General features: G+C 40.7%; 2 protein-coding genes across 5 annotated transcripts in view; one reads left to right on the forward strand and one right to left on the reverse strand.

The window, feature by feature from the left end:
- The window catches only part of Diaph2 (diaphanous-related formin 2), an 839,122-nt gene that overhangs the window by 510,776 nt on the left and 300,574 nt on the right, over nucleotides 1-27,772 (forward strand).
- On the reverse strand, nucleotides 16,680-23,366 carry LOC120099313 (high mobility group protein B4-like). Its single transcript, XM_087600993.1, has one exon. The coding sequence runs from the start codon at nucleotides 17,597-17,599 to the stop codon at nucleotides 17,093-17,095; it is 507 nt and encodes a 168-aa protein (XP_087457119.1). The 5' UTR covers nucleotides 17,600-23,366; the 3' UTR covers nucleotides 16,680-17,092.

Here is a 27,772-nt window from a genome sequence, read left to right on the forward strand (position 1 = left end):
TCTGGGCAAACATCCCCCTAATCCCTCCCCCTCCCCTTCTTTATGGGTGTTCCCCTCCCCATCCTCCCCCCATTGCCATCCTCCCCCCAACAGTCTAGTTCACTGGGGGTTCAGTCTTAGCAGGACCCAGGGCTTCCCCTTGCACTGATGCTCTTACTAGGATATTCATTGCTACCTATGAGGTCAGAGTCCAGGGTCAGTCCATGTATAGTCTTTAGGTAGTGGCTTAGACCCAGGAAGCTCTGGTTGCTTGGCATTGTTGTACATATGGGGTCTCGAGCCCCTTCAGGCTCTTCCAGTTCTTTCTCTGATTCCTTCAACAGGGGTCCTATTCTCAGTTCAGTGGTTTGCTGCTGGCATTCGCCTCTGTATTTGCTGTATTCTGGCTGTGTCTCTCAGGAGAGATCTACATCCAGCTCCTGTTGGTCTGCACTTCTTTGCTTCATCCATCTTGTCTAATTGGATGGCTGTATATGCATGGGCCACATGTGGGGCAGGCTCTGAATGGGTGTTCCTTCTGTGTGTTTTAATCTTTGCCTCTCTATTCCCTGCCAAGGGTATTCTTGATCCCCTTTTTAAAGAAGGAGTGAAGCATTCACATTTTGACCATCTGTCTTGAGTTTCATTTGTTCTAGGCATCTAGGGTAATTCAAGCATTTGGGTTACTAGCCACTTATCAATGAGTGCATACCATGTGTGTTTTTCTGTGATTGGGTTACCTCACTCAGGATGATATTTTCCAGTTCCAACCATTTGTCTATGAATTTCATAAAGGCATTGTTTATGATAGCTGAGTAATATTCCATTGTGTAGATGTACCACATTTTCTGTATCCATTCCTCTGTTGAAGGGCATCTGGGTTCTTTCCAGCTTCTGGCTATTATAAATAAGGCTGCTATGAACATAGTGGAGCACGTGTCTTTTTTATATGTTGGGGCATCTTTTGGGTATATGCCCAAGAGAGGTATAGCTGGATCCTCAGGCAGTTCACTGTCCAATTTTCTGAGGAACCTCCAGATTGATTTCCAGAATGGTTGTACCAGTCTGCAATCCCAGCAACAATGGAGGAGTGTTCCTCTTTCTCCACATCCTAGCCAGCATTTACTGTCCCCTGAGTTTTTGATCTTAGCCATTTTCACTGGTGTGAGGTGAAATCTCAGGGTTGTTTTGGTTTGCATTTCCGTTATGACTAAAGATGTTGAACATTTCTTTAGGTGTTTCTCAGCCACTCGGCATTCCTCAGCTGTGAATTCTTTGTTTAGCTCTGAACCCCATTTTTTAATAGGGTTATTTGTCTCCCTGCGGTCTAACTTCTTGAGTTCTTTGTATATTTTGGATATAAGGCCTCTATCTGTTGTAGGATTGGTAAAGATCTTTTCCCACTCTCTTGGTTTCCATTTTGTCCTAACCACAGTGTCCTTTCCTTACAGAAGCTTTGCAGTTTTATGAGATCCCATTTGTCGATTCTTGATTTTAGAGCATAAGCCATTGGTGTTTTGTTCAGGAAATTTTTTCCAGTGCCCATGTGTTCCAGACTCTTCCCTAGTTTCTCTTCTATTAGTTTGAGTGTATCTGGTTTGATGTGGAGGTCCTTGATCTACTTGGACTTAAGCTTTGTACAGGGTGATAAGCAGGGATCGATCTGCATTCTTCTAAATGTTGACCTCCAGTTGAACCAGCACCATTTGCTGAAAATGCTATCTTTTTTCCATTTGATGGTTTTGGCTCCTTTGTCAAAAATCAAGTGCCCATAGTTGTGTGGGTTCATTTCTGGGTCTTCAATTCTGTTCCATTGGTCTGTCTGTCTCTGTACCAATACCATACATTTTTTATCACTATTGCTCTGTAATACTGTTTGAGTTCAGGGATAGTGATTCCCCCTGAAGTCCTTTTATTGTTGAGGATGGTTTTAGCTCTCCTGGGTTTTTTGTTATTCGAGATGAATTTGCAAATTGTTCTGTCTAACACTTTGAAGAATTGGATTGGTATTTTGATGGGGATTGCATTGAATCTGCAGATTGCTTTTGGTAAAATGGCCATTTTTACTATATTAATCCTGCCAATCCATGAGCATGGGAGATCTTTCCATCTTCTCAGGTCTTCTTCAATTTCTTTCTTCAGAGTCTTGAAGTTCTTTTTTTTTTTTTTTTTTTTTTTTGCATTTTTTTTTTTTTTTTTTTTTTTATTAACTTGAGTATTTCTTATATACATTTCGAGTGTTATTCCCTTTCCCGGTTTCCGGGCAAACATCCCCCTCCCCCCTCCCCTTCCTTATGGGTGTTCCCCTCCCAACCCTCCCCCCATTGCCGCCCTCCCCCCATAGACTAGTTCACTGGGGGTTCAGTCTTAGCAGGACCCAGGGCTTCCCCTTCCACTGGTGCTCTTACTAGGATATTCATTGCTACCTAAGGGGTCAGAGTCCAGGGTCAGTCCATGTATAGTCTTTAGGTAGTGGCTTAGTCCCTGGAAGCTCTGGTTGCTTGGCATTGTTGTACTTTTGGGGTCTCGAGCCCCTTCAAGCTCTTCCAGTTCTTTCTCTGATTCCTTCAATAGGGGACCTATTCTCAGTTCAGTGGTTTGCTGCTGGCATTCGCCTCTATATTTGCTGTATTCTGGCTGTGTCTCTCAGGAGCGATCTACATCCGGCTCCTGTTGGTCTGCACTTCTTTGCTTCATCCATCTTGTCTAATTGGGTGGCTGTATATGTATGGGCCACATGTGGGGCAGGCTCTGAATGGGTGTTCCTTCAGTCTCTGTTTTAATCTTTGCCTCTCCCTTCCCTGCCAAGGGTATTCTTTTTCCTCATTTAAAGAAGGAGTGAAGCATTCACATTTTGATCATCCGTCTTGAGTTTCGTTTGTTCTAGGGATCTAGGGTAATTCAAGCATTTGGGCTAATAGCCACTTATCAATGAGTGCATACCATGTATGTCTTTCTGTGATTGGGTTAGCTCACTCAGGATTATATTTTCCAGTTCCAACCATTTGCCTACGAATTTCATAAACTCGTTGTTTTTGATAGCTGAGTAATATTCCATTGTGTAGATGTACCACATTTTCTGTATCCATTCCTCTGTTGAAGGGCATCTGGGTTCTTTCCATTTTCTGGCTATTATAAATAAGGCTGCGATGAACATAGTGGAGCACGTGTCTCTTTTATATGTTGAGGCATCTTTTGGGTATATGCCCAAGAGAGGTATAGCTGGATCCTCAGGCAGTTCAATGTCCAATTTTCTGAGGAACCTCCAGACTGATTTCCAGAATGGTTTTACCAGTCTGCAATCCCACCAACAATGGAGGAGTGTTCCTCTTTCTCCACATCCTCGCCAGCATCTGCTGTCACCTGAGTTTTTGATCTTAGCCAATCGCACTGGTGTGAGGTGAAATCTCAGGGTTGTTTTGATTTGCATTTCCCTTATGACTAAAGATGTTGAACATTTCTTTAGGTGTTTCTCAGCCATTCGGCATTCCTCAGCTGTGAATTCTTTGTTTAGCTCTGAACCCCATTTTTTAATAGGGTTATTTGTTTCCCTGCGGTCTAACTTCTTGAGTTCTTTGTATATTTTGGAAATAAGGCCTCTATCTGTTGTAGGATTGGTAAAGATCTTTTCCCAATCTGTTGGTTGCCGTTTTGTCCTAACCACAGTGTCCTTTGCCTTACAGAAGCTTTGCAGTTTTATGAGATCCCATTTGTCGATTCTTGATCTTAGAGCATAAGCCATTGGTGTTTTGTTCAGGAAATTTTTTCCAGTGCCCATGTGTTCCAGATGCTTCCCTAGTTTTTCTTCTATTAGTTTGAGTGTGTCTGGTTTGATGTGGAGGTCCTTGATCCACTTGGACTTAAGCTTTGTACAGGGTGATAAGGATGGATCGATCTGCATTCTTCTACATGTTGCCCTCCAGTTGAACCAGCACCATTTGCTGAAAATGCTATCTTTTTTCCATTGGATGGTTTTGGCTCCTTTGTCAAAAATCAAGTGACCATAGGTGTGTGGGTTCATTTCTGGGTCTTCAATTCTATTCCATTGGTCTATCTGTCTGTCTCTGTACCAATACCATGCAGTTTTTATCCCTATTGCTCTGTAATACTGCTTGAGTTCAGGGATAGTGATTCCCCCTGAAGTCCTTTTATTGTTGAGGATAGCTTTAGCTATCCTGGGTTTTTTGTTATTCCAGATGAATTTGCAAATTGTTCTGTCTAACTCTTTGAAGAATTGGATTGGTATTTTGATGGGGATTGCATTGAATCTGTAGATTGCTTTTGGTAAAATGGCCATTTTTACCATATTAATCCTGCCAATCCATGAGCATGGGAGATCTTTCCATCTTCTGAGGTCTTCTTCAATTTCTTTCCTCAGTGTCTTGAAGTTCTTATTGTACAGATCTTTTACTTGCTTGGTTAAAGTCACACCGAGGTACTTTATATTATTTGGGTCTATTATGAAGGGTGTCGTTTCCCTAATTTCTTTCTCGGCTTGTTTCTCTTTTGTATAGAGGAAGGCAACTGATTTATTTGAGTTAATTTTATACCCAGCCACTTTGCTGAAGTTGTTTATCAGCTTTAGTAGTTCTCTGGTGGAACTTTTGGGATCACTTAAATATACTATCATGTCATCTGCAAATAGTGATATTTTGACCTCTTCTTTTCCGATCTGTATCCCTTTGATCTCCTTTTGTTGTCTGATTGCTCTGGCTAGAACTTCAAGAACTATATTGAATAAGTAGGGAGAGAGTGGGCAGCCTTGTCTAGTCCCTGATTTTAGTGGGATTGCTTCAAGTTTCTCTCCATTTAGTTTAATGTTAGCAACTGGTTTGCTGTATATGGCTTTTACTATGTTTAGGTATGGGCCTTGAATTCCTATTCTTTCCAGGACTTTTATCATGAAGGGGTGTTGAATTTTGTCAAATGCTTTCTCAGCATCTAATGAAATGATCATGTGGTTCTGTTCTTTCAGTTTGTTTATATAATGGATCACGTTGATGGTTTTCCGTATATTAAACCATCCCTGCATGCCTGGGATGAAGCCTACTTGATCATGGTGGATGATTGTTTTGATGTGCTCTTGAATTCGGTTTGCCAGAATTTTATTGAGTATTTTTGCGTCGATATTCATAAGGGAAATTGGTCTGAAGTTCTCTTTCTTTGTTGTGTCTTTGTGTGGTTTAGGTATAAGAGTAATTGTGGCTTCGTAGAAGGAATTCGGTAGGGCTCCATCTGTTTCAATTTTGTGGAATAGTTTGGATAATATTGGTATAAGGTCTTCTATGAAGGTTTGATAGAATTCTGCACTAAACCCGTCTGGACCTGGGCTCTTTTTGGTTGGGAGACCTTTAATGACTGCTTCTATTTCCTTAGGAGTTATGGGGTTGTTTAACTGGTTTATCTGTTCCTGATTTAACTTCGATACCTGGTATCTGTCTAGGAAATTGTCCATTTCCTGAAGATTTTCAAATTTTGTTGAATATAGGTTTTTATAGTAAGATCTGATGATTTTTTGAATTTCCTCCGAATCTGTAGTTATGTCTCCCTTTTCATTTCTGATTTTGTTAATTTGGACACACTCTCTGTGTCCTCTCGTTAGTCTGGCTAAGGGTTTATCTATCTTGTTGATTTTCTCAAAGAACCAACTTTTGGTTCTGTTGATTCTTTCTATGGTCCTTTTTGTTTCTACTTGGTTGATTTCAGCTCTGAGTTTGATTATTTCCTGCCTTCTGCTCCTCCTGGGTGTATTTGCTTCTTTTTGTTCTAGAGCTTTTAGGTGTGCTGTCAAGCTGCTGACATATGCTCTTTCCTGTTTCTTTCTGCAGGCACTCAGCGCTATGAGTTTTCCTCTTAGCACAGCTTTCATTGTGTCCCATAAGTTTGAGTATGTTGTATCTTCATTTTCATTAAATTCTAAAAAGTTTTTAATTTCTTTCTTTATTTCTTCCTTGACCAGGTTATCATTGAGTAGAGCATTGTTCAATTTCCACGTATATGTGGGCATTCTTCCCTTATTGTTATTGAAGACCAGTTTTAGGCCGTGGTGGTCCGATAGCACGCATGGGATTATTTCTATCTTTCTGTACCTGTTGAGGCCCGTTTTTTGACCAATTATATGGTCAATTTTGGAGAAAGTACCATGAGGAGCTGAGAAGAAGGTATATCCTTTTGCTTTAGGATAGAATGTTCTATAAATATCCGTTAAGTCCATTTGGCTCATGACTTCTCTTAGTCTGTCTACATCACTGTTTAATTTCTGTTTCCATGATCTGTCCATTGATGAGAGTGGGGTGTTGAAATCTCCCACTATTATTGTGTGAGGTGCAATGTGTGTTTTGAGCTTTAGTAAGGTTTCTTTTACGTATGTAGGTGCCCTTGTATTTGGGGCATAGATATTTAGGATTGAGAGTTCATCTTGGTGGATTTTTCCTTTGATGAATATGAAGTGTCCTTCCTTATCTTTTTTGATGACTTTTAGTTGGAAATTGATTTTATTTGATATTAGAATGGCTACTCCAGCTTGCTTCTTCTGACCATTTGCTTGGAAAGTTGTTTTCCAGCCTTTCACTCTGAGGTAGTGTCTGTCTTTGTCTCTGAGGTGTGTTTCCTGTAGGCAGCAGAATGCAGGGTCCTCGTTGCGTATCCAGTTTGTTAATCTATGTCTTTTTATTGGGGAGTTGAGGCCATTGATATTGAGAGATATTAAGGAATAGTGATTATTGCTTCCCGTTATATTCATATTTGATGTGAGGTTATGTTTGTGTGCTTTCATTCTCTTTGTTTTGTTGCCAAGACGATGAGTTTCTTGCTTCTTCTAGGGTATAGCTTGCCTCCTTATGTTGGGCTTTACCATTTATTATCCTTTGTAGTGCTGGATTTGTAGAAAGATATTGTGTAAATTTGGTTTTGTCATGGAATATCTTGGTTTCTCCATCAATGTTAATTGAGAGTTTTGCTGGATACAGTAATCTGGGCTGGCATTTGTGTTCTCTTAGGGTCTGTATAACATCAGTCCAGGATCTTCTGGCCTTCATAGTTTCTGGCGAGAAGTCTGGTGTGATTCTGATAGGTCTCCCTTTATATGTTACTTGACCTTTTTCCCTTACTGCTTTTAATATTCTTTCTTTATTTTGTGCATTTGGTGTTTTGACTATTATGTGACGGGAGGTGTTTCTTTTCTGGTCCAATCTATTTGGAGTTCTGTAGGCTTCCTGTATGTCTATGGGTATCTCTTTTTTTAGGTTAGGGAAGTTTTCTTCTATGATTTTGTTGAAGATATTTACTGGTCCTTTGAGCTGGGAGTCTTCACTCTCTTCTATACCTATTATCCTTAGGTTTGATCTTCTCATTGAGTCCTGGATTTCCTGTATGTTTTGGACCAGTAGCTTTTTCCGCTTTACATTATCTTTGACAGTTGAGTCAATGATTTCTATGGAATCTTCTGCTCCTGAGATTCTCTCTTCCATCTCTTGTATTCTGTTGGTGAAGCTTGTATCTACAGCTCCTTGTCTCTTCTTTTGGTTTTCTATATCCAGGGTTGTTTCCATGTGTTCTTTCTTGATTGCTTCTATTTCCATTTTTAATTCCTTCAACTGTTTGATTGTGTTTTCCTGGAATTCTTTCAGGGATTTTTGCGATTCCTCTCTGTAGGCTTTTACTTGTTTATTAATGTTTTCTTGTGCTTCCCTAAGTGTGTTCAGGTCTTTCCTGAAGTCCTCCAGCATCATGATCAAATATGATTTTGAAACTAGATCTTGCTTTTCTGGTGTGTTTGGATATTCCATGTTTGTTTTGGTGGGAGAATTGGGCTCCGATGATGGCATGTAGTCTTGGTTTCTGTTGCTTGGGTTCCTGCGCTTGCCTCTCGCCATCAGATTATCTCTAGTGTTACTTTGTTCTGCTATTTCTGACAGTGGCTAGACTGTCCTATAAGCCTGTGTGTCAGGAGTGCTGTAGACCTGTTTTCCTCTCTTTCAGTCAGTTATGGGGACAGAGTGTTCTGCTTTCGGGCGTGTAGTTTTTCCTCTCTACAGGTCTTCAGCTGTTCCTGTGGGCCTGTGTCTTGAGTTCACCAGGCAGCTTTCTTGCAGCAGAAAATTTGGTCTTACCTGTGGTCCCGAGGCTCAGGTTTGCTCGTGGGGTGCTGTCCAGGGGCTCTCTGCAGCGGCAGCAACCAGGAAGACCTGTGCTGCCCCTTCCGGGAGCTTCAGTGCACCAGGGTTCCAGATGGTCTTTGGCTTTTTCCTCTGGCGTCCGAGATGTGTGTGCAGGGAGCAGTCTCTTCTGGTTTCCCAGGCTTGTCTGCCTCTCTGAAGGTTTAGCTCTCCCTCCCACGGGATTTGGGTGCAGAGAACTGTTTATCCGGTCTGTTTCCTTCAGGGTCCGGCGGTGTCTCTGGCAGGGGTCCTGCCGCTCCTGGGCCCTCCCCCACGGGAGCCCAGAGGCCTTATACAGTTTCCTCTTGGGCCAGGGATGTGGGCAGGGGTGAGCAGTGTTGGTGGTCTCTTCCGCTCTGCAGCCTCAGGAGTGCCCACCTGACCAGGCGGTTGGGTCTCTCTCTCACCGGGTCTGGGAGCAGAGAGCTGCTGCGGGCCGGGATCCGCGGGTGTGGGACTTCCGGTAAACACAGAACGTGCCCGGTTCTAGAGAAATTCTGCTTCCGTGTGTCCCAAGCTCACCAGGCAGCTTTCTTGCAGCAGAAAATTTGGTCTTACCTGTGGTCCCGAGGCACAAGTTCGCTCGTGGGGTGCTGCCCAGGGGCTCTCTGCAGCGGCAGCAACCAGGAAGACCTGTGCCGCCCCTTCCGGGAGCTTCAGTGCACCAGGGTTCCAGATGGTCTTTGGCTTTTTCCTCTGGCGTCCGAGATGTGTGTGCAGGGAGCAGTCTCTTCTGGTTTCCCAGGCCTGTCTGCCTCTCTGAAGGTTTAGCTCTCCCTCCCACGGGATTTGGGTGCAGAGAACTGTTTATCCGGTCTGTTTCCTTCAGGGTCCGGCGGTGTCTCTGGCAGGGGTCCTGCCGCTCCTGGGCCCTCCCCCACGGGAGCCCAGAGGCCTTATACAGTTTCCTCTTGGGCCAGGGATGTGGGCAGGGGTGAGCAGTGTTGGTGGTCTCTTCCGCTCTACAGCCTCAGGAGTGCCCACCTGACCAGGCGGTTGGGTCTCTCTCTCACCGGGTCTGGGAGCAGAGAGCTGCTGCGGGCCGGGATCCGCGGGTGTGGGACTTCCGGTAAACACAGAACGTGCCCGGTTCTAGAGAAATTCTGCTTCCGTGTGTCCCAAGCTCACCAGGCAGCTTTCTTGCAGCAGAAAATTTGGTCTTACCTGTGGTCCCGAGGCTCAAGTTCGCTCGTGGGGTGCTGCCCAGGGGCTCTCTGCAGCGGCAGCAACCAGGAAGACCTGTGCCGCCCCTTCCGGGAGCTTCAGTGCACCAGGGTTCCAGATGGTCTTTGGCTTTTTCCTCTGGCGTCCGAGATGTGTGTGCAGGGAGCAGTCTCTTCTGGTTTCCCAGGCCTGTCTGCCTCTCTGAAGGTTTAGCTCTCCCTCCCACGGGATTTGGGTGCAGAGAACTGTTTATCCGGTCTGTTTCCTTCAGGGTCCGGCGGTGTCTCTCTTGAAGTTCTTATTGTACAGATCTTTTACTTGCTTTGTTAAAGTCACACCGAGGTACTTTATATTATTTGGGTCTATTATGAAGGGTGTCGTTTCCCTAATTTCTTTCTCGGCTTGTTTCTCTTTTGTATAGAGGAAGGCAACTGCTTTATTTTAGTTAATTTTATACCCAGCCACTTTGCTGAAGTTGTTTATCAGCTTTAGTAGTTCTCTGGTGGAACTTTTGAGATCACTTAAATATACTATCATATCATCTGCAAATAGTGATATTTTGACTTCTTCTTTTCCGATCTGTATCCACTTGACCTCCTTTTGTTGTCTGATTGCTCTGGCTAGAACTTCAAGAACTATATTGAATAAGTAGGGAGAGAGTGGGCAGCCTTGTCTAGTCCCTGATTTTAGAGGGATTGCTTCAAGTTTCTCTCCATTTAGTTTAATGTTAGCAACTGGTTTGCTGTATATGGCTTTTACTATGTTTAGGTATGGGCCTTGAATTCCTATTCTTTCCAGGACTTTTATCATGAGGGGTGTTGAATTTTGTCAAATGCTTTCTCAGCATCTAATGAAATGATCATGTGGTTTTGTTCTTTCAGTTTGTTTATATAATGGATCACGTTGATGGTTTTCCGTATATTAAACCATCCCTGCATGCCTGGGATGAAGCCTACTTGATCATGGTGGATGATTGTTTTGATGTGCTCTTGAATTCGGTTTGCCAGAATTTTATTGAGTATTTTTGCGTCGATATTCATAAGGGAAATTGGTCTGAAGTTCTCTTTCTTTGTTGGGTCTTTGTGTGGTTTAGGTATAAGAGTAATTGTGGCTTCATAGAAGGAATTCGGTAGTGCTCCATCTGTTTCAATTTTGTGGAATAGTTTGGATAATACTGGTATCAGGTCTTCTATGAAGGTCTGATAGAATTCTGCACTAAACCCATCTGGACCTGGGCTCTTTTTGGTTGGGAGACCTTTAATGACTGCTTCTATTTCCTTAGGAGTTATGGGGTTGTTTCACTGGTTTATCTGTTCCTGATTTAACTTCAGTACCTGGTATCTGTCTAGGAAATTAGCCATTTCGTGCAGATTTTCAAGTTTTGTTGAATATAGGCTTTTATAGTAAGATCTGATGATTTTTTGAATTTCCTCTGAATCTGTAGTTATGTCTCCCTTTTCATTTCTGATTTTGTTAATTTGGAAACACTCTCTGTGTCCTCTCGTTTGTCTGGCTAAGAGTTTATCTATCTTGTTGATTTTCTCAAAGAACCAACTTTTGGTTCTGTTGATTCTTTCTATGGTCCTTTTTGTTTCTACTTGGTTGATTTCAGCTCTGAGTTTGATTATTTCCACCCTTCTACTCCTCCTGGGTGTATTTGCTTCTTTTCGTTCTAGAGCTTTTAGGTGTGCTGTCAAGCAGCTGACATATGCTCTTTCCTGTTTCTTTCTGCAGGCACTCAGCGCTATGTGTTTTCCTCCTAGCACAGCTTTCATTGTGTCCCAAAAGTTTGTGGTATGTTGTACCTTCATTTTCATTAAATTCTAAAAAGTCTTTAATTTCTTTCTTTATTTCTTCATTGACCAGGTTATCATTGAGTAGAACATTGTTCAATTTCCACGTATATGTGGGCATTCTCCCCTTATTGTTATTGAAGACCAGTTTTAGGCAGTGGTGGTCCGATAGCACGCATGGGATTATTTCTATCTTTCTGTACCTGTTGAGGCCCGTTTTTTGACCTATTATATGGTCAATTTTGGAGAAAGTACCACGAGGAGCTGAGAAGAAGGTATATCCTTTTGCTTTAGGATAGAATGTTCTATAAATATCTGTTAAGTCCATTTGGCTCATGATTTCTCATAGTCTGTCTACGTCTCTGTTTAATTTCTGTTTCCATGATCTGTCCATTGATGAGAGTGGGGTGTTGAAGTCTCCAAATATTATTGTGTGAGGTGCAATGTGTGTTTTGAGCTTTAGTAAGGTTTCTTTTACGTATGTAGGTGCCCTTGTATTTGGGGCATAGATATTTAGGATTGAGAGTTCATCTTGGTGGATTTTTCCTTTGATGAATATGAAGTGTCCTTCCTTATCTTTTTTGATGAATTTTAGTTGAAAATTGATTTTATTTGATATTAGAATGGCTACTCCAGCTTGCTTCTTCCGACCATTTGCTTGGAAAGTTGTTTTCCACCCTTTCACTCTGAGGTAGTGTCTGTCTTTGTCTCTGAGGTGTGTTTCCTGTAGGCAGCAGAATGCAGGGTCCTCGTTGTGTATCCAATTTGTTAATCTATGTCTTTTTATTGGGGAGTTGAGGCCATTGATGTTGAGAGATATTAAGGAATAGTGATTATTGCTTCCTGTTATATTCATATTTGGATGTGAGGTTATGTTTGTGTGCTTTTCTTCTCTTTGTTTTGTTGCCATGACGATTAGTTTCTTGCTTCTACTGGGGTATAGCTTGCCTCCTTATGTTGGGCTTTACCATTTATTATCCTTTGTAGTGCTGGATTTGTAGAAAGATATTGTGTAAATTTGGTTTTGTCATGGAATACTTTGGTTTCTCCATCTATGTTAATTGAGAGTTTTGCAGGATACAGTAACCTGGGATGGCATTTGTGTTCCTTAGGGTCTGTATGACATCTGTCCAGCATCTTCTGGCTTTCTTAGTTTCTGGCGAAAAGTCTGTTGTGATTCTAATAGGTCTGCCTTTATATGTTACTTGACCTTTTTCCCTTACTGCTTTTAATATTCTTTCTTTATTTTGTGCATTTGGTGTTTTGACTATTATGTGACGGGAGGTGTTTCTTTTCTGGTCCAATCTATTTGGAGTTCTGTAGGCTTCTTGTATGCCTATGGGTATCTCTTTTTTTTTTTAGGTTAGGGAAGTTTTCTTCTATGATTTTGTTGAAGATATTTACTGGTCCTTTGAGCTGGGAGTCTTCACTCTCTTCTATACCTATTATCCTTATGTTTGATCTTCTCATTGAGTCCTCGATTTCCTGTATGTTTTGGACCAGGAGCCTTTTCTGCTTTACATTATCTTTGACAGTTGAGTCAATGATTTCTATGGAATCTTCTGCTCTTGAGATTCTCTCTCCCATCTCTTGTATTCTGTTGGTGAAGCTCGTATCTACAGCGACTTGTCTCTTCTTTTGGTTTTCTATATCCAGGGTTGTTTCCATGTGTTCTTTCTTGATTGCTTCTATTTCCATTTTTAATTCCTTCAACTGCTTGATTGTGTTTTCCTGGAATTCTTTCAGGGATTTTTGTGGCTCCTCTCTATGTGCTTCTACTTGTTTATGTATGTTTTCCTGGAATTCTTTCAGGGATTTTTGTGATTCCTCTCTGTAGGCTTCTACTTGTTTATTAATGTTTTCCTGTGTTTCTCTAAGGGAGTTCTTCACGTCTTTCTTGAAGTCCTCCCACATCATGATCAAATATGATTTTGAAACTAGATCTTGCTTTTCTGGTGTGTTTGGATATTCCGTGTTTGCTTTGGTGGGAGAATTGGGCTCCAATGATGCCATGTAATCTTGGTTTCTGTTGCTTGGGTTCCTGCGCTTGCCTCTTGCCATCAGATTATCTCTAGTGTTACTTTGTTCTGCTATTTCTGACAGTGGCTAGACTGTCCTATAAGCCTGTGTTTCAGGAGTGCTATAGACCTCTTTTCCTGTTTTCTTTCAGCCAGTTATGGGGACTGAGTGTTCTGCTTTCGGGCATGTTGTTTTTCCTATCTACAGGTCTTCAGCTGTTCCTGTGGGCCTGTGTCTGGTGTTTAGCAGGCAGGTCACTTGCAGGAGAAAAGTTTGTCTTACCTGTGGTTTTGAGGCTCAAGTTTGCTCGTGGGGTGTTGCTTATGAGCTCTCCACGGCGGCAGCAATCAGGAAGGTCTGCATTTCCCTTTCCGGGAGCTTCCGTGCACCAGGGTTCCAGATGGCGTTTGGTTTTTTGCTCTGGCGTCAGAGATGTGTGCATAGTGCAGTCTTTTCTGGTTTCACAGGCGTGTCTGCCTCTCTGAAGGTTTAGCTCTCTCTCCCATGGGATTTGGGTGCAGAGAACTGTTTATCTGGTCGGTCCCTTCAGGTTCCAGTGGTGTCTCAGATGCAGCAGACCTGCTGCTCCTGGGCCCTCCTCTACGGGAACCCAGAGGCCGTATACAGTTTCCTCTTGGGCCAGGGATGTGAGCAGGGGTGGGCAGTGTTGGTGGTCTCTTCCGTTCTGCAGCCTTACGAGTGCCCACCTGACCAGGCGGTGAGGTCTCTCTCCCACGGGGTTTGGGAGCAGAGAGCTGCTGCATCTTAGTAGTTTTTATGTTCTTGCGTTAGTTAGGGTTTCCACTGCTATGAAGAAACACCATGACCAAACAAACTCTTATAAAGGCAAACATTTAATTGGGCTGTCTTACAGGATCAGTGGTTTAGTCCTTGTCATAATGGCAGGAAGCATGGCATCTTTCAGACAGACATAGCACTCAAAAAGCAGCTAAAAGGTCTGGATCTTGATGTGAAGGCAATCTGGAGAAGACTGGCAGGCATCCTCAGGAGCTAGGAGGAAGCTCTCAAATCCCACCCCCACAGTAACACACTGCCTCCAACAAGGCCACCCCTACTCTAACAGGGCCACACCTCCTAATAGTTCCATTTCCCAGTCCAAGCATATTCAAACCACCACAGTTACCATATCATATGAACCATGGTCAAGGAAAATGAGCAAGTATAGAATAATCACATGTAAGTAGCTCTTACTTTAGCTTGATAGAGCCTTAGAAGAGGCTCAGAAATTGCAGAGATGTTAGGTAGGTGAGGAAGAACCATATGCTAAAGAACGTTGAATTTTTTTATCAAGGGCTTGCATCCAGTTTAGCTACAAAATTTGTGGTGCCAATATATGTGTGGTTCTTGTTAAAAGGTCCTTAGCAATTTCAAGACAGTGATGGTGGTATATAACCTGTAAACCCAGCACTTGGAAGAATAAGGCACAAGAATCATATATTCAATGAAATAAAAATAGAAAGACCATATCTCAAAGGGTAGCAGGCAAGATAAAACAAAACAAAAAAAAATGCTACATCAATCAGGAAGTGCTTCTAAGTATGGGCCCTTATGTTAATATGCAGCATATATATATGTATATGTATATATATATATATATATATATATATATATATATTCTTACATTTTAACTATATCCCAAAGATAATGATGAGAACCTTGAAAGATCTACATAAGAGAGAGTTAACTATTACAACTTTATATTTTGATGACACGGTAGAAAATTACATTTGTGTGTATAGAGACAAGGTACTGTTAATTGCTTTTAGGAAACATGGTTTACCCATGTGCTTGATTTTTAAATGTTATAATATTTTTATTGTAATATGGTTACATCATTTCCTTTGCTCCTTCCAGCCCTTAATATGCACCCTCTTGCTCTCATATTCATAGCTGACTTTTAATTGTCACCCATGCATATGCACACACACATATGTCTCTGTGTGTATGTGTGTGTACATGTAAAAATACATATGTATACATATATATATTTTTAAATACATAAATACAATCTTCCCAGTCCATATAACATTACCTCTATGTGTAGGATTATCAACATGGCTACTTAAACATACCTGAACAATGAGAATACCAATGATCGTGCTATATCATGAAATAGATAGCATGCTAAGAACAGGAAAAATGGACTTTCCCCAAGGAATGACATACACTCCCTTTTGATTTTATATTTTTAACTGTTGTAGTAAGAATGGTAACAATAATCATTGAAATAGTTCCTAATGGCCTGGTGGCATTTAAAGACCTTCATAAGCAAACACATTATGTTTTTTGATCTTGGTTTATAGATAAGGACAGTCAAGTGATTTTCCAGAAATTACACAGTTAATAACTACAGGGTTGAATCAGCCTGTCAGACAGGTACATATCTGCTTTACTAATACTTCTTGGTTTATCATTAAGAAATACTTATAGAAGAAATTTCAAAACGAGCAAGTTATGCAATATTCAGAGACGACTAAACTGTAGTTGAAGTCATTGTCTATTTTGTTGTTAAAACTACTCCATTGAGATTCCCATGCATGTTTTTTTTTTAGGTAGATGCGAGAAACTTGTTTATTTTTTTCTTCTGAGAAAGCTCTAAAAATATGTTACATGAATCACTTATTTGCTTTTCTACGAAAGAATTTGTAATCAAAGTAAGTAATCACCAGACTTTTTTTCTAAATTGAATGTTTGGTGATTTTTTTTCTTTTGGGTGATGAGCATAAATTAGAATGGAGTGAACTATTAAACAAACAAACAATCAAATAAATAAATGAAATAGGAAAAGAAAACTGTCTTTTCCAATTCATGTCATGTAAGAAGATGTCTACTGTTGTTGACTGTCCTATTTTGACATATTTAAATTTTGATGATAAATTCTGATATTTTACATATATTTGGAAATACTAAACATATCCTTGCTTAACAAATTAACCATTTGATAACATATGTCAAACAGTATTCCTTAAATGGCTAAGCAACAATATCACAGACATACCTATTCAAGTGTATTAAAGTAGTACGTAGCTAACAGATAAATCTCTAATTAAGTGAAAGAGAAGATTGGATGGAAACAAAAATTTAAAGACATGTGTGAACATATGAAGATTTAGCCAAGATGTATCGTTTTAGGCACTATATAATGCCAACTATAAACTTGGTAAATAATACCTTTCTGTTAACTCAACCTCTCCCACACCTCGACAATCTTTCCTGGTCAGCTCTAATAATTTTTGTTTTAACTAACTCTCTCTCTCTCTCTCTCTCTCTCTCTCTCTCTCTCTCTCTCTCTCTCTCTCTCTGTTCAAATTATTACTCCTTTGTATCAACTAGAACTTTAAATACTTGAAGATTTATCTGTTCATAGTAGATATAACAACTAAATTTGGGGAATATTTGTTTTATAAATATTTGATTATTTTTATACGATCACTATGTTTGAGTTGATTTAGGTGTTTATTTTCTTGTAATTTAAGCAATTGGCTTAATTATACTCTAAGGGAAAACAACATTTTTTTTAATAATCTTGGTTTCATGTTTTCTTTATTCTCTTGTCTTTCTGAGTTTGTTTGTAATTGGTACATAAACGGTGATTACAGTTCTGAGTGGCTACTGGGGGAAATATTATTTGAGTTTCAAAGCTACCTTACACTTCTTATAATAATATTATGTTCAAGCTATATAAATTAAAACTGTCACAAATGAGAAAAAGTAGAATACAAGCTCCATTGCACAGAGAATTTTATATATAAACTGATGGAAGGAACAGAACAGATTGGTTAGGTTCAATCTATAGTCCTTTACCTGGTTGGATTCCTTTCTTTCTTATCCTGAGTAGGTTCACAATTTATGTTTGTCATATGGCACTCCTCATTATCAATAGTGCACTTTACTCTTTTTTTTCCAGTTGAATGAGGTTTATTGTTTTAGATTGGGTTTGCCCCATCCCTAGAAGTTTTACTTCCCACGCTGGCATTGGTGGTAGTAGGCCTCCCGCTCTTCAAGGTACTTTGCCCACAGAATAGCAGCCTTCTCCTCATAGGGGATTTTGTCCACTTCCGCAGACCTGGACCACATCCTTCTGGCAGCCTTGGCCACCTGCGCCACAGCCCAGTTTGGGTGTTTTTCTTTTATCTGGTCAAAGTGATCCATGGAGAAGAGCAGGAATGAGGATGGGGGCTTCCGCGGTACATTCGCATCCCTCCTTCTTCTCTGCCTTCTTGGTCCGGTGTAGTTTCTCATTTCATGTTGGTACCGAACTTTGTCGCGCTTGGCTAGGGCTTCATACTTCTTCTTTTCCTTCTTCGAGATGGTCCTCCACTTTTCAGAACACTTTCTAGAAAATTCGGTAAAGTCATAATAGGTGTTTGGCTGTTGCTCCTTCATTTGATTTTTGAAGTCGATCATAAAATGGACGTAAGGAGAGACGTTCACCTTTGCTCTTAGTTTGCTTTCTTTTCCCATGTTTATAAAAGCACAAATTCTGATCCTGCTGAGTGGATAGCAGCGATTGGTCTTTTAAAAGCATGAGCAAACTAGATAGTGCCCTCCATGTGGTGAAATGATCACTCTGTGTGTGCCTCAGCCAGGGCCCAGCCTTTTAAGTGCTGGTGGGCATTGTTGGGTCAAAGAAGGCAATTGTGACGTCATCCCTGAGCTGACCAATGGCAGCCAAGCTCAGCCATTTAAAGGAAGGCCCTCTTTTTTTTTCTATTTTTTTTCACACTTTTCCCAGAATGGTTTTTCTGGAGAAAAAAGATTTTATTTATACATCATATAATGATATGTATGTAACATATATATTATACATGTTTTGACACATTATATAATACATGCATTATATATGACATATGTACATTATATATCATACATAATGCAGGTATTCTATATAATCCATATAAAACATATAATACATGACATTATATATGCAGGCATGCATAGGTTTTTTTTATTTACTTATTTATTTTTATTAACTTGATTATTTCCTATTTACGTTTCGAATGTTATTCCCTTTCCCGGTTTCCGGGCAAACATCCCCCTAATCCCTCCCCCTTCCCTTCTTTATGGGTGTTCCCCTCCCCACCCTCCCCCCATTGCCGCCCTCCCTCCAACAATCACATTCACTGGGGGTTCAGTCTTAGCAGGACCCAGGGCTTCCCCTTCCACTAGTGATCTTCCTAGGATATTCATTGCTACCTATGAGGTCAGAGTCCAGGGTCAGTCCATGTATAGTCTTTAGGTAGTGACTTAGTCCCTGGAAGCCCTGGTTGCTTGGCATTGTTGTTCATAAGGGATCTTGAGCCCCTTCAAGCTCTTCCAGTTCTTTCTCTGATTCCTTCAACGGGGGTCCTGTTCTCAGTTCAGTGGTTTGCTGCTGGCATTCGCCTCTGTATTTGCTGTATTCTGGCTGTGTCTCTCAGGAGAGATCTACATCCGGCTCCTGTCGGCCTGCACATCTTTGCTTCATCCATCTTGTCTAATTGGGTGGCTGTATATGTATGGGCCACATGTGGGGCAGGCTCTGAATGGGTGTTCCTTCGGTGTCTGTTTTAATCTTTGCCTCTCTATTCCCTGCCAAGGGTATTCTTGTTCCCCTTTTAAAGAAGGAGTGAAGCATTCGCATTTTGATCATCCGTCTTGAGTTTCATGTGTTCTGTGCATCTAGGGTAATGCAAGCATTTGGGCTAATAGCCACTTATCAATGAGTGCATACCATGTGTGTTTTTCTGTGATTGGGTTAGCTCACTCAGGATGATATTTTCCAGTTCCATCCATTTGCCTATGAATTTCATAAAGTCGTTGATTTTGATAGCTGAGTAATATTCCATTGTGAAGATGTACCACATTTTCTGTATCCATTGCTCTGTTGAAGGGCATCTGGGTTCTTTCCAGCTTCTGGCTATTATAAATAAGGCTGTTATTAGCATAGTGGAGCATGTGTCTTTGTTATATGTTGGGGCATCTTTTGGGTATAAGCACAAGAGAGGTATAGCTGGGTCCACGAATAGTTCAATGTCCAATTTTCTGAGGAATCTCCACACTGATTTCCAGAATGGTTGTACCAGTCTGTAATCCCACCAACAATGGAGGAGTGTTCCTCTTTCTCCACATTTCGCCAGCATCTACTGTGACCTGAGTTTTTGATCTTAGCCATTCTCACTGGTGTGAGGTGAAATCTCAGGGTTGTTTTGATTTGCATTCCCCTTATGACTAAAGATGTTGAACATTTCTTTAGGTGCTTCTCAGCATTCAGAATTCCTCAGCTGTGAATTCTTTGTTTAGCTCTGAACCCCGTTTTTAATAGGGTTATTTGTGTCCCTGCGGTCTAACTTCTTGAGTTCCTTGTATATATTGGATATAAGGCCTCTATCTGTTGTAGGATTGGTAAAGATCTTTTCCCAATCTGTTGGTTGCCGTTTTGTCCTAACCACAGTGTCCTTTGCCTTACAGAAGCTTTGCAGTTTTATGAGATCCCATTTGTCGATTCTTGATCTTCGAGCATGAGCCATTGGTGTTTTGTTCAGGAAGTTTTTTTCCAGTGCCCATGTTATCCAGATGCTTCCCTAGTTTTTCTTCTATTAGTTTGAGTGTGTCTGGTTTGATGTGGACGTCCTTGATCCACTTGGACTTAAGCTTTGTACAGGGTGATAAGCATGGATCGATCTGCATTCTTCTACATATTGACCTGAGTTGAACCAGCACGATTTGCTGAAAATGCTATCTTTTTTCCATTGGATGGTTTTGACTCCTTTGTCAAAAATCAAGTTACCATAGGTGTGTGGGTTCATTTCTGGGTCTTCAATTCTATTCCATTGGTCTATCTGTCTGTCTCTGTACCAATACCATGCAGTGTTCATCACTATTGCTCTGTAATACTGCTTGAGTTCAGGGATAGTGATTCCCCCTGAAGTCCTTTTATTGTTGAGGATAGTTTTAGCTATCCTGGGTTTTTTGTTATTCCAGATGAATTTGCAAATTGTTCTGTCTAACACTTTGAAGAATTGGATTGGTATTTTGATGGGGATTGCATTGAATCTGTAGATCGCTTTTGGTAAGATGGCCATTTTTACTATATTAATCCTGCCAATCCATGAGCATGGGCGATCTTTCCATCTTCTGAGGTCTTCTTCAATTTCTTTCCTCAGTGTCTTGAAGTTCTTATTGTACAGATCTTTTACTTGCTTGGTTAAAGTCACACCGAGGTACTTTATATTATTTGGGTCTATTATGAAGGGTGTCGTTTCCCTAATTTCTTTCTCGGGTTGTTTCTCTTTTGTGTAGAGGAAGGCTACTGATTTATTTGAGTTAATTTTATACCCAGCCACTTTCCTGAAGTTGTTTATCAGCTTTAGTAGTTCTCTGGTGGAACTTTTGGGATCACTTAAATATACTATCATATCATCTGCAAATAGTGATATTTTGACTTCTTCTTTTCCAATCTGTACCCCCTTGACCTCCTTTTGTTGTCTGATTGCTCTGGCTAGAACTTCAAGAACTATATTGAATAAGTAGGGAGAGAGTGGGCAGCCTTGTCTAGTCCGTGATTTTAGTGGAATTGCTTCAAGTTCTCTCCATTTAGTTTAATGTTAGCAACTGGTTTGCTGTATATGGCTTTTACTATGTTTAGGTATGGGCCTTGAATTCCTATTCTTTCCAGGACTTTTATCATGAAGGGGTGTTGAATTTTGTCAAATGCTTTCTCAGCATCTAATGAAATGATCATGTGGTTTTGTTCTTTCAGTTTGTTTATATAATGGATCATGTTGATGGTTTTCCGTATATTAAATCATCCCTGCATGCCTGGGATGAAGCCTACTTGATCATGGTGGATGATTGTTTTGATGTGCTCTTGGATTCAGTTTCCAGAATTTTATTGAGTATTTTTGCGTCAATATTCATAAGGGAAATTGATCTGAAGTTCTCTTTCTTTGTTGTGTCTTTGTGTGGTTTATGTATAAGAGTAATTGTGGCTTCATAGAAAGAATTCGGTAGTGCTCCATCTGTTTAAATTTTGTGGAACAGTTTGGATAATATTGGTATCAGGTCTTCTATGAAGGTCTGATAGAATTCTGCACTAAACCCGTCTGGACCTGGGCTCTGTTTGGTTGGGAGACCTTTAATGACTGCTTCTATTTCCTTAAGAGTTATGGGGATGTTTAACTGGTTTATCTGTTCCTGGTTTAACTTTGGTACCTGGTATCTGTCTAGGAAATTGTCCATTCCCTCAGATTTTCAAGTTTTGTTGAATATAGGCTTTCATAGTAAGATCTGATGACTTTTTGAATTTCCTCTGAATCTGTAGTTATGTCTCCCTTTTCATTTCTGATTTTGTTAATTTGGATACACTCTCTGTGTCCTCTCATTAGTCTGGCTAAGGGTTCATCTATCTTGTTGATTTTCTCAAAAAACCAACTTTCCGTTCTGTTCATTCTTTCTATGGTCCTTTTTGTTTCTACTTGGTTGATTTCAGCTCTGAGTTTGATTATTTCCACCCTTCTACTCCTCCTGGATGTATTTGATTCTTTTTGTTCTAGAGCTTTTAGGTGTGCTGTCAAGCTGCTGACATATGCTCTTTCCTGTTTCTTTCTGCAGGCACTCAGCGCTATGAGTTTTCCTCTTAGCACAGCTTTCATTGTGTCCCAAAAGTTTGGGTATGTTGTACCTTCATTTTCATTAAATTCTAAAAAGTCTTTAATTTCTTTCTTTATTTCTTCCTTGACCAGGTTATCATTGAGTAGAACATTGTTCAATTTCCACGTATATGTGGGCATTCTCCCCTTATTGTTATTGAAGACCAGTTTTAGGCAGTGGTGGTCCGATAGCACGCATGGGATTATTTCTATCTCTCTGTACCTGTTGAGGCCCGTTTTTTGACCAATTATATGGTCAATTTTGGAGAAAGTACCATGAGGAGCTGAGAAGAAGGTATATCCTTTTGCTTTAGGATAGAATGTTCTATAAATATCTGTTAAGTCCATTTGGCTCATGATTTCTCATAGTCTGTCTACGTCTCTGTTTAATTTCTGTTTCCATGATCTGTCCATTGATGAGAGTGGGGTGTTGAAGTCTCCTACTATTATTGTGTGAGGTGCAATGTGTGTTTTGAGCTTTAGTAAGGTTTCTTTTACGTATGTAGGTGCCCTTGTATTTGGGGCATAGATATTTAGGATTGAGAGTTCATCTTGGTGGATTTTTCCTTTGATGAATATGAAGTGTCCTTCCTTATCTTTTTTGATGAATTTTAGTTGAAAATTGATTTTATTTGATATTAGAATGGCTACTCCAGCTTGCTTCTTCCGACCATTTGCTTGGAAAGTTGTTTTCCACCCTTTCACTCTGAGGTAGTGTCTGTCTTTGTCTCTGAGGTGTGTTTCCTGTAGGCAGCAGAATGCAGGGTCCTCGTTGTGTATCCAATTTGTTAATCTATGTCTTTTTATTGGGGAGTTGAGGCCATTGATGTTGAGAGATATTAAGGAATAGTGATTATTGCTTCCCATTATATTCATATTTGGATGTGAGGTTATGTTTGTGTGCTTTTCTTCTCTTTGTTTTGTTGCCATGACGATTAGTTTCTTGCTTCTTCTGGAGTATAGCTTGCCTCCTTATGTTGGGCTTTACCATTTATTATCCTTTGTAGTGCTGGATTTGTAGAAAGATATTGTGTAAATTTGGTTTTGTCATGGAATATCTTGGTTTCTCCATCTATGTTAATTGAGAGTTTTGCAGGATACAGTAACCTGGGCTGGCATTTGTGTTCCTTAGGGTCTGTATGACATCTGTCCAGGATCTTCTGGCTTTCATAGTTTATGGCGAAAAGTCTGGTGTGATTCTGATAGGTCTGTCTTTATATGTTACTTGACCTTTTTCCCTTACTGCTTTTAATATTCTTTCTTTATTTTGTGCATTTGGTGTTTTGACTATTATGTGACGGGAGGTGTTTCTTTTCTGGTCCAATCTATTTGGAGTTCTGTAGGCTTCTTGTATGCCTATGGGTATCTCTTTTTTTTTAGGTTAGGGAAGTTTTCTTCTATGATTTCATTGAAGATATTTACTGGTCCTTTGAGCTGGGAGTCTTCACTCTCCTCTATACCTATTTTCCTTAGGTTTGATCTTCTCATTCAGTCCTGGATTTCCTGTATGTCTTGGACCAGTAGCTTTTTCTGCTTTACATTATCTTTGACAGTTGAGTCAATGATTTCTATGGAATCTTCTGCTCCTGAGATTCTCTCTCCCATCTCTTGTATTCTGTTGGTGAAGCTCGTATCTACAGCGACTTGTCTCTTCTTTTGGTTTTCTATATCCAGGGTTTTTTCCATGTGTTCTTTCTTGATTGCTTCTATTTCCATTTTTAATTCCTTCAACTGCTTGATTGTGTTTTCCTGGAATTCTTTCAGGGATTTTTGTGACTCCTCTCTATGGGCTTCTACTTGTTTATTTATGATTTCCTGGCATTCTTTCAGGGATTTTTGTGATTCCTCTCTGTAGGCTTCTACTTGTTCTCTAAGGGAGTTCTTCACGTCTTTCTTGAAGTCCTCCAGCATCCTGATCAAATATGATTTTGAAACTAGATCTTGCTTTTCTGGTGTGTTTGGATATTCCGTGTTTGCTTTGTTGGGAGAATTGGGCTCCGATGATGCCATGTAGTCTTGGTTTCTGTTGCTTGGGTTCCTGTGCTTGCCTCTCGCCATCACATTATCTCTAGTGTTACTTTGTTCTGCTATTTCTGACAGTGGCTAGGCTGTCCTATAAGCCTGTGTGTCAGGAGTGCTGTAGACCTCTTTTCCTGTTTTCTTTCAGCCAGTTATGTGGACAGAGTGTTCTGCTTTCGGGCGTGTATTTTTTCCTATCTACAGGCCTTCAGCTGTTCCTGTGGGCCTGTGTCTGGTGTTTACCAGGCAGGTCACTTGCAGCAGAAAAGTTGGTCTTACCTGTGGTCCTGAGGCTCAAGTTTGCTCGTGGGGTGTTGCTTATGAGCTCTCCAGGGCGGCAGCAACCAGGAAGATCTGCACTACCCTTTCCGTGAGCCTCTGTTCACCAGGGTTCCAGATGGCGTTTGGTGTTTTCCTCTGGCGTCAGAGATGTGTGCAGAGTGCAGTCTCTTCTGGTTTCCCAGGCGCGTCTGCCTCTATGTAGGTTTAGCTCTCCCTCCCACGGGATTTGGGTGCAGAGAACTGTTTATCAGGTCTGTCCCTTCAGGTTCCAGCGTTGTCTCAGGCGCAGGGGTCCTGCCGCTCCTTGGCCTTCCCCCACAGGAACCCAGAGGCCGTATACAGTTTCCTCTTGGGCCAGGGATGTGAGCAGGGGTGGGCAGTGTTGGTGGTCTCTTCCGCTCTGCAGCCTCAGGAGTGCCCACCTGACCAGGGGGTGAGGTCTCTCTCCCACGTGGTTTGGGAGCAGAGAGCTGCTGCGGGACCTGGATCCGTGGATTTGGGGCTCCCAATAAACACAGGAAGTGCCCGATCCTAGAGGAATTTTGCCTCTGTGTGTCCTGAGTTCACCAGGCAGGTCTCTTGCAGCAGAAAAGTTGGTCTTACCTGTGGTCCTGAGGCTCAAGTTTGCTCGTGGGGTGCTGCCTACGAGCTCTCCGCGGCGGCAGCAACCAGGAAGCTGCTCTTTTCTTTCTTTTTCCTTTTTTTTTTCATTTTTTAAAGCATTTTATTTGTTTACATTTCCAACGATATCCTTCTTCCTGGTTACCCCTCCACAGACCCCATCTCATTCCCCTTCCCCTCACATTTTGCCTCTATGAGAGTGTTCCTTCATCCACTCATTGATGTCTGTCTTAATGTTCTTGCATCCCCCTTCGCTGGAGCACCAAGCCCCCACAGGACCAAGGGCCTCCCCTTCCATTAATGTCAGATAAGGCCATCCTCTGCTACATATGGATCTGGAGCCATGCATTCTTCTGTATATACTCTTTGGTTGGTGGTAAAGTCCCTGGGATCTCATGGTGGTCCAGTTAGTTGATATTATTCTTCCAAGGAGCAAATCCCTTCGGCTTCTTCAGTCTTTTCCATAACTATTCCACTGGGATCCCAGGGCTCCATCCAAAGGTTGGCTACGAGTATTTGCATCTGTATTGATCAGGTGCTGGTAGAACACCTCAGGGAACAGTCATACCATGCTCCTATCAGCAAGAACTTCTTGATATCAGCAATAGTGTAGGGTTTTGGTGTCTGAAGATGGGATGGATCCCTAGGTAGGATCATCTCTTGATGGCCTTTCTTTCAGTCTCTGTTCCATTTTTTGTCCTTGTCTTTCCCTTGGACAGAAAACAAAATTCTAGGGGCTGTGGCTATCTACTGGAGGTGGGCTCTACAAGTTGTATCTCCCCTTTGTTGGATATTCCAGCTAAAGTGATCACTGTTGGGCTTTAGGAGCCTCTCCGTTTCCTGGAGTCTGAGACTTTCTAGTGGGTACCCCCCCATTCCCCAACCCCACTGCTACATCTTTCTATTCAATTTCCTGACTCTTTGTACTTCTCTCCTGTCCCTTCAAATACCTGATCTTGCCCTGACTTTTCCCCTCCCCCTCCTCTCTCCTTCCTAGATCCCTCCGACTACATTCTGTGTCTACTTTGTTCCATCTTCTATGTAAAATTGAAGTATCTACACTTTGGTCCTCCTTCTTCTTAAGCTCCATATAGATTGTGGGTTGTATCATGGGTATTCTGAACTTTGTGGCTAATATCTACTTATCAATGAGTACATACCATGTGTGTTCTTTTGTGTCTGGGTTACCTCACTCAGGATAATATTTTCTAGTTCCATCCATTTGCCTGCGAATTTCATGAAGTCATTGTTTTTAATAGCTGAGTAGTACTCATTGTGAAAACGTTCTACATCTTCTGTATTCATTTTTCTGTTGAAGGACATTTATTTATTTTTACACTACAGATTTTATTCCCCTCCCGGGCTACCCCCGCCCCGACTGTTCCATATTCCATACCTCCTCCCCCCTCCCCAGTCTCCACAATGATGTCCCCACCCCACACACTCCACTAGACCTCGAAACTACATACTCTTAGTAGTTATGTAGTTTCATTCAGTAGTGGTTGATGCTTCTTTGTATCAACACATTCAGTGATAACCGTTACTATGGTGATACCATCTTCACCATTTGTTTAACACTTAGCATATGGCAGGCTATTATCCCCAGAACCATCCTATTAATTATGGTTGTTGACCTCAGGTTTCAAGTTGGGCCCAGGGATATGCAGGTAAATTAAATAACTGTATATAAATTCAAAGGACAGTAAATGAAAGAACTATGATTCAAATCCATATAATTAGTTTTATAATAGAGACTCAATCTCTGTATTAAATTAGGTTGTATTTCCATAATAGATTCTCTCTGTGCAGTCCTGGCTATATTGGAACTTACACTGTAGACAAAGATGGCCTCTAACTCACAGAGAACCTCCTGCCTCTGCTTCCCTATTGTTAAGTGCTTAGATTAAAGATTATGTACTGCCATGCCAGGCTTTCTGTATTGCTTACTAGTCATCATCTACACAATTTCTCCAGACTCTCCTACCCCCGCCCCAGTCCATTTCTATACTGTCCTCAGATGAATCTCTGCATGAAAATCGAGATTCCCCTAAACCAAAACAAAAACAAAAAAACAAAACAGAAGCATTAAAGTAAAATTGGAGCATCTCCAAACTCATTAGGGCTACATAATAATTTCCCTATTATCACTCACTTAGCATGTGCTCTAAGCAAAACTAATTACTTGCTGAAATACTTTTGTTATACTTTTATTCATCTATCCCTGAAATTGATAGATTTTTTGCTCTTATTTATCCTTAAGATTTTATAACTATCTGTATAACACACTAACCTTTGTCCACATATAACTGGAGCATGTAATTGCGACCATGTGTATATATTGCTTCTTTTCCCTCTGGAAGCATTAAAGATATTTCACATGCAAACCTGTGTTATTAATATATTCTGAAAATATTTAATGTATAATTTGCATGATTGTGATGTTCCATTTTAATCTCCTAGTTTGTTGTGTGAATTCATTAGAAAGAGTAATCTTCTGACAAGGAAAAAAAAATCCTTTCTAGTAAGAATTTGTTGTTATCAAGACAAGTGTTTTTAGGTATTTTTCCAGAGCCCCTTTTGTGGTTTTTATTCTTGCCAAGGACATAAATTTTTATCCTGTCGGTCTACAGTTGCAGTTTCTAGCTTTAGTAGTGATCAAATATACTTCTTTTCCTTTGTACAAAACTAACTGACTCATATAAAAATCAGACTCATGACCTTGACCTCATTAGCACCATGAGTTAACAAATTCTGACATAGAGAAATAACAAAAGCAACAAATAATAAGAGGAAAAAAAGAATGGTAAGAAAGTCTAGTGGGAAATAATTTCCATAAAAAGCATATCAAATTTGTGACCTGCATTTAGCAGATTATATAAAATTGTTGATTGTGGAATTGCTCCATTTTACAGGGGAAAAACAATAAAGTAACAGTTGTAGAGATTGAAATCAGGGATGCCGCCCTAAAACACTATTTTCTTTCTTATACAATGTAGATTTATATAGAAAAAGGCTTCGGACCAGCTGCGGGTAATATGTATTTGTCAACTTTCCTTTAGATTTTTATTCATGAAAATCCCACTGG

Source organism: Rattus norvegicus, chromosome X, assembly GCF_021556685.1.
Source record: "Rattus norvegicus strain SHRSP/BbbUtx chromosome X, alternate assembly SHRSP_T2T, whole genome shotgun sequence".
NCBI lineage: Eukaryota > Metazoa > Chordata > Mammalia > Rodentia > Muridae > Rattus > Rattus norvegicus.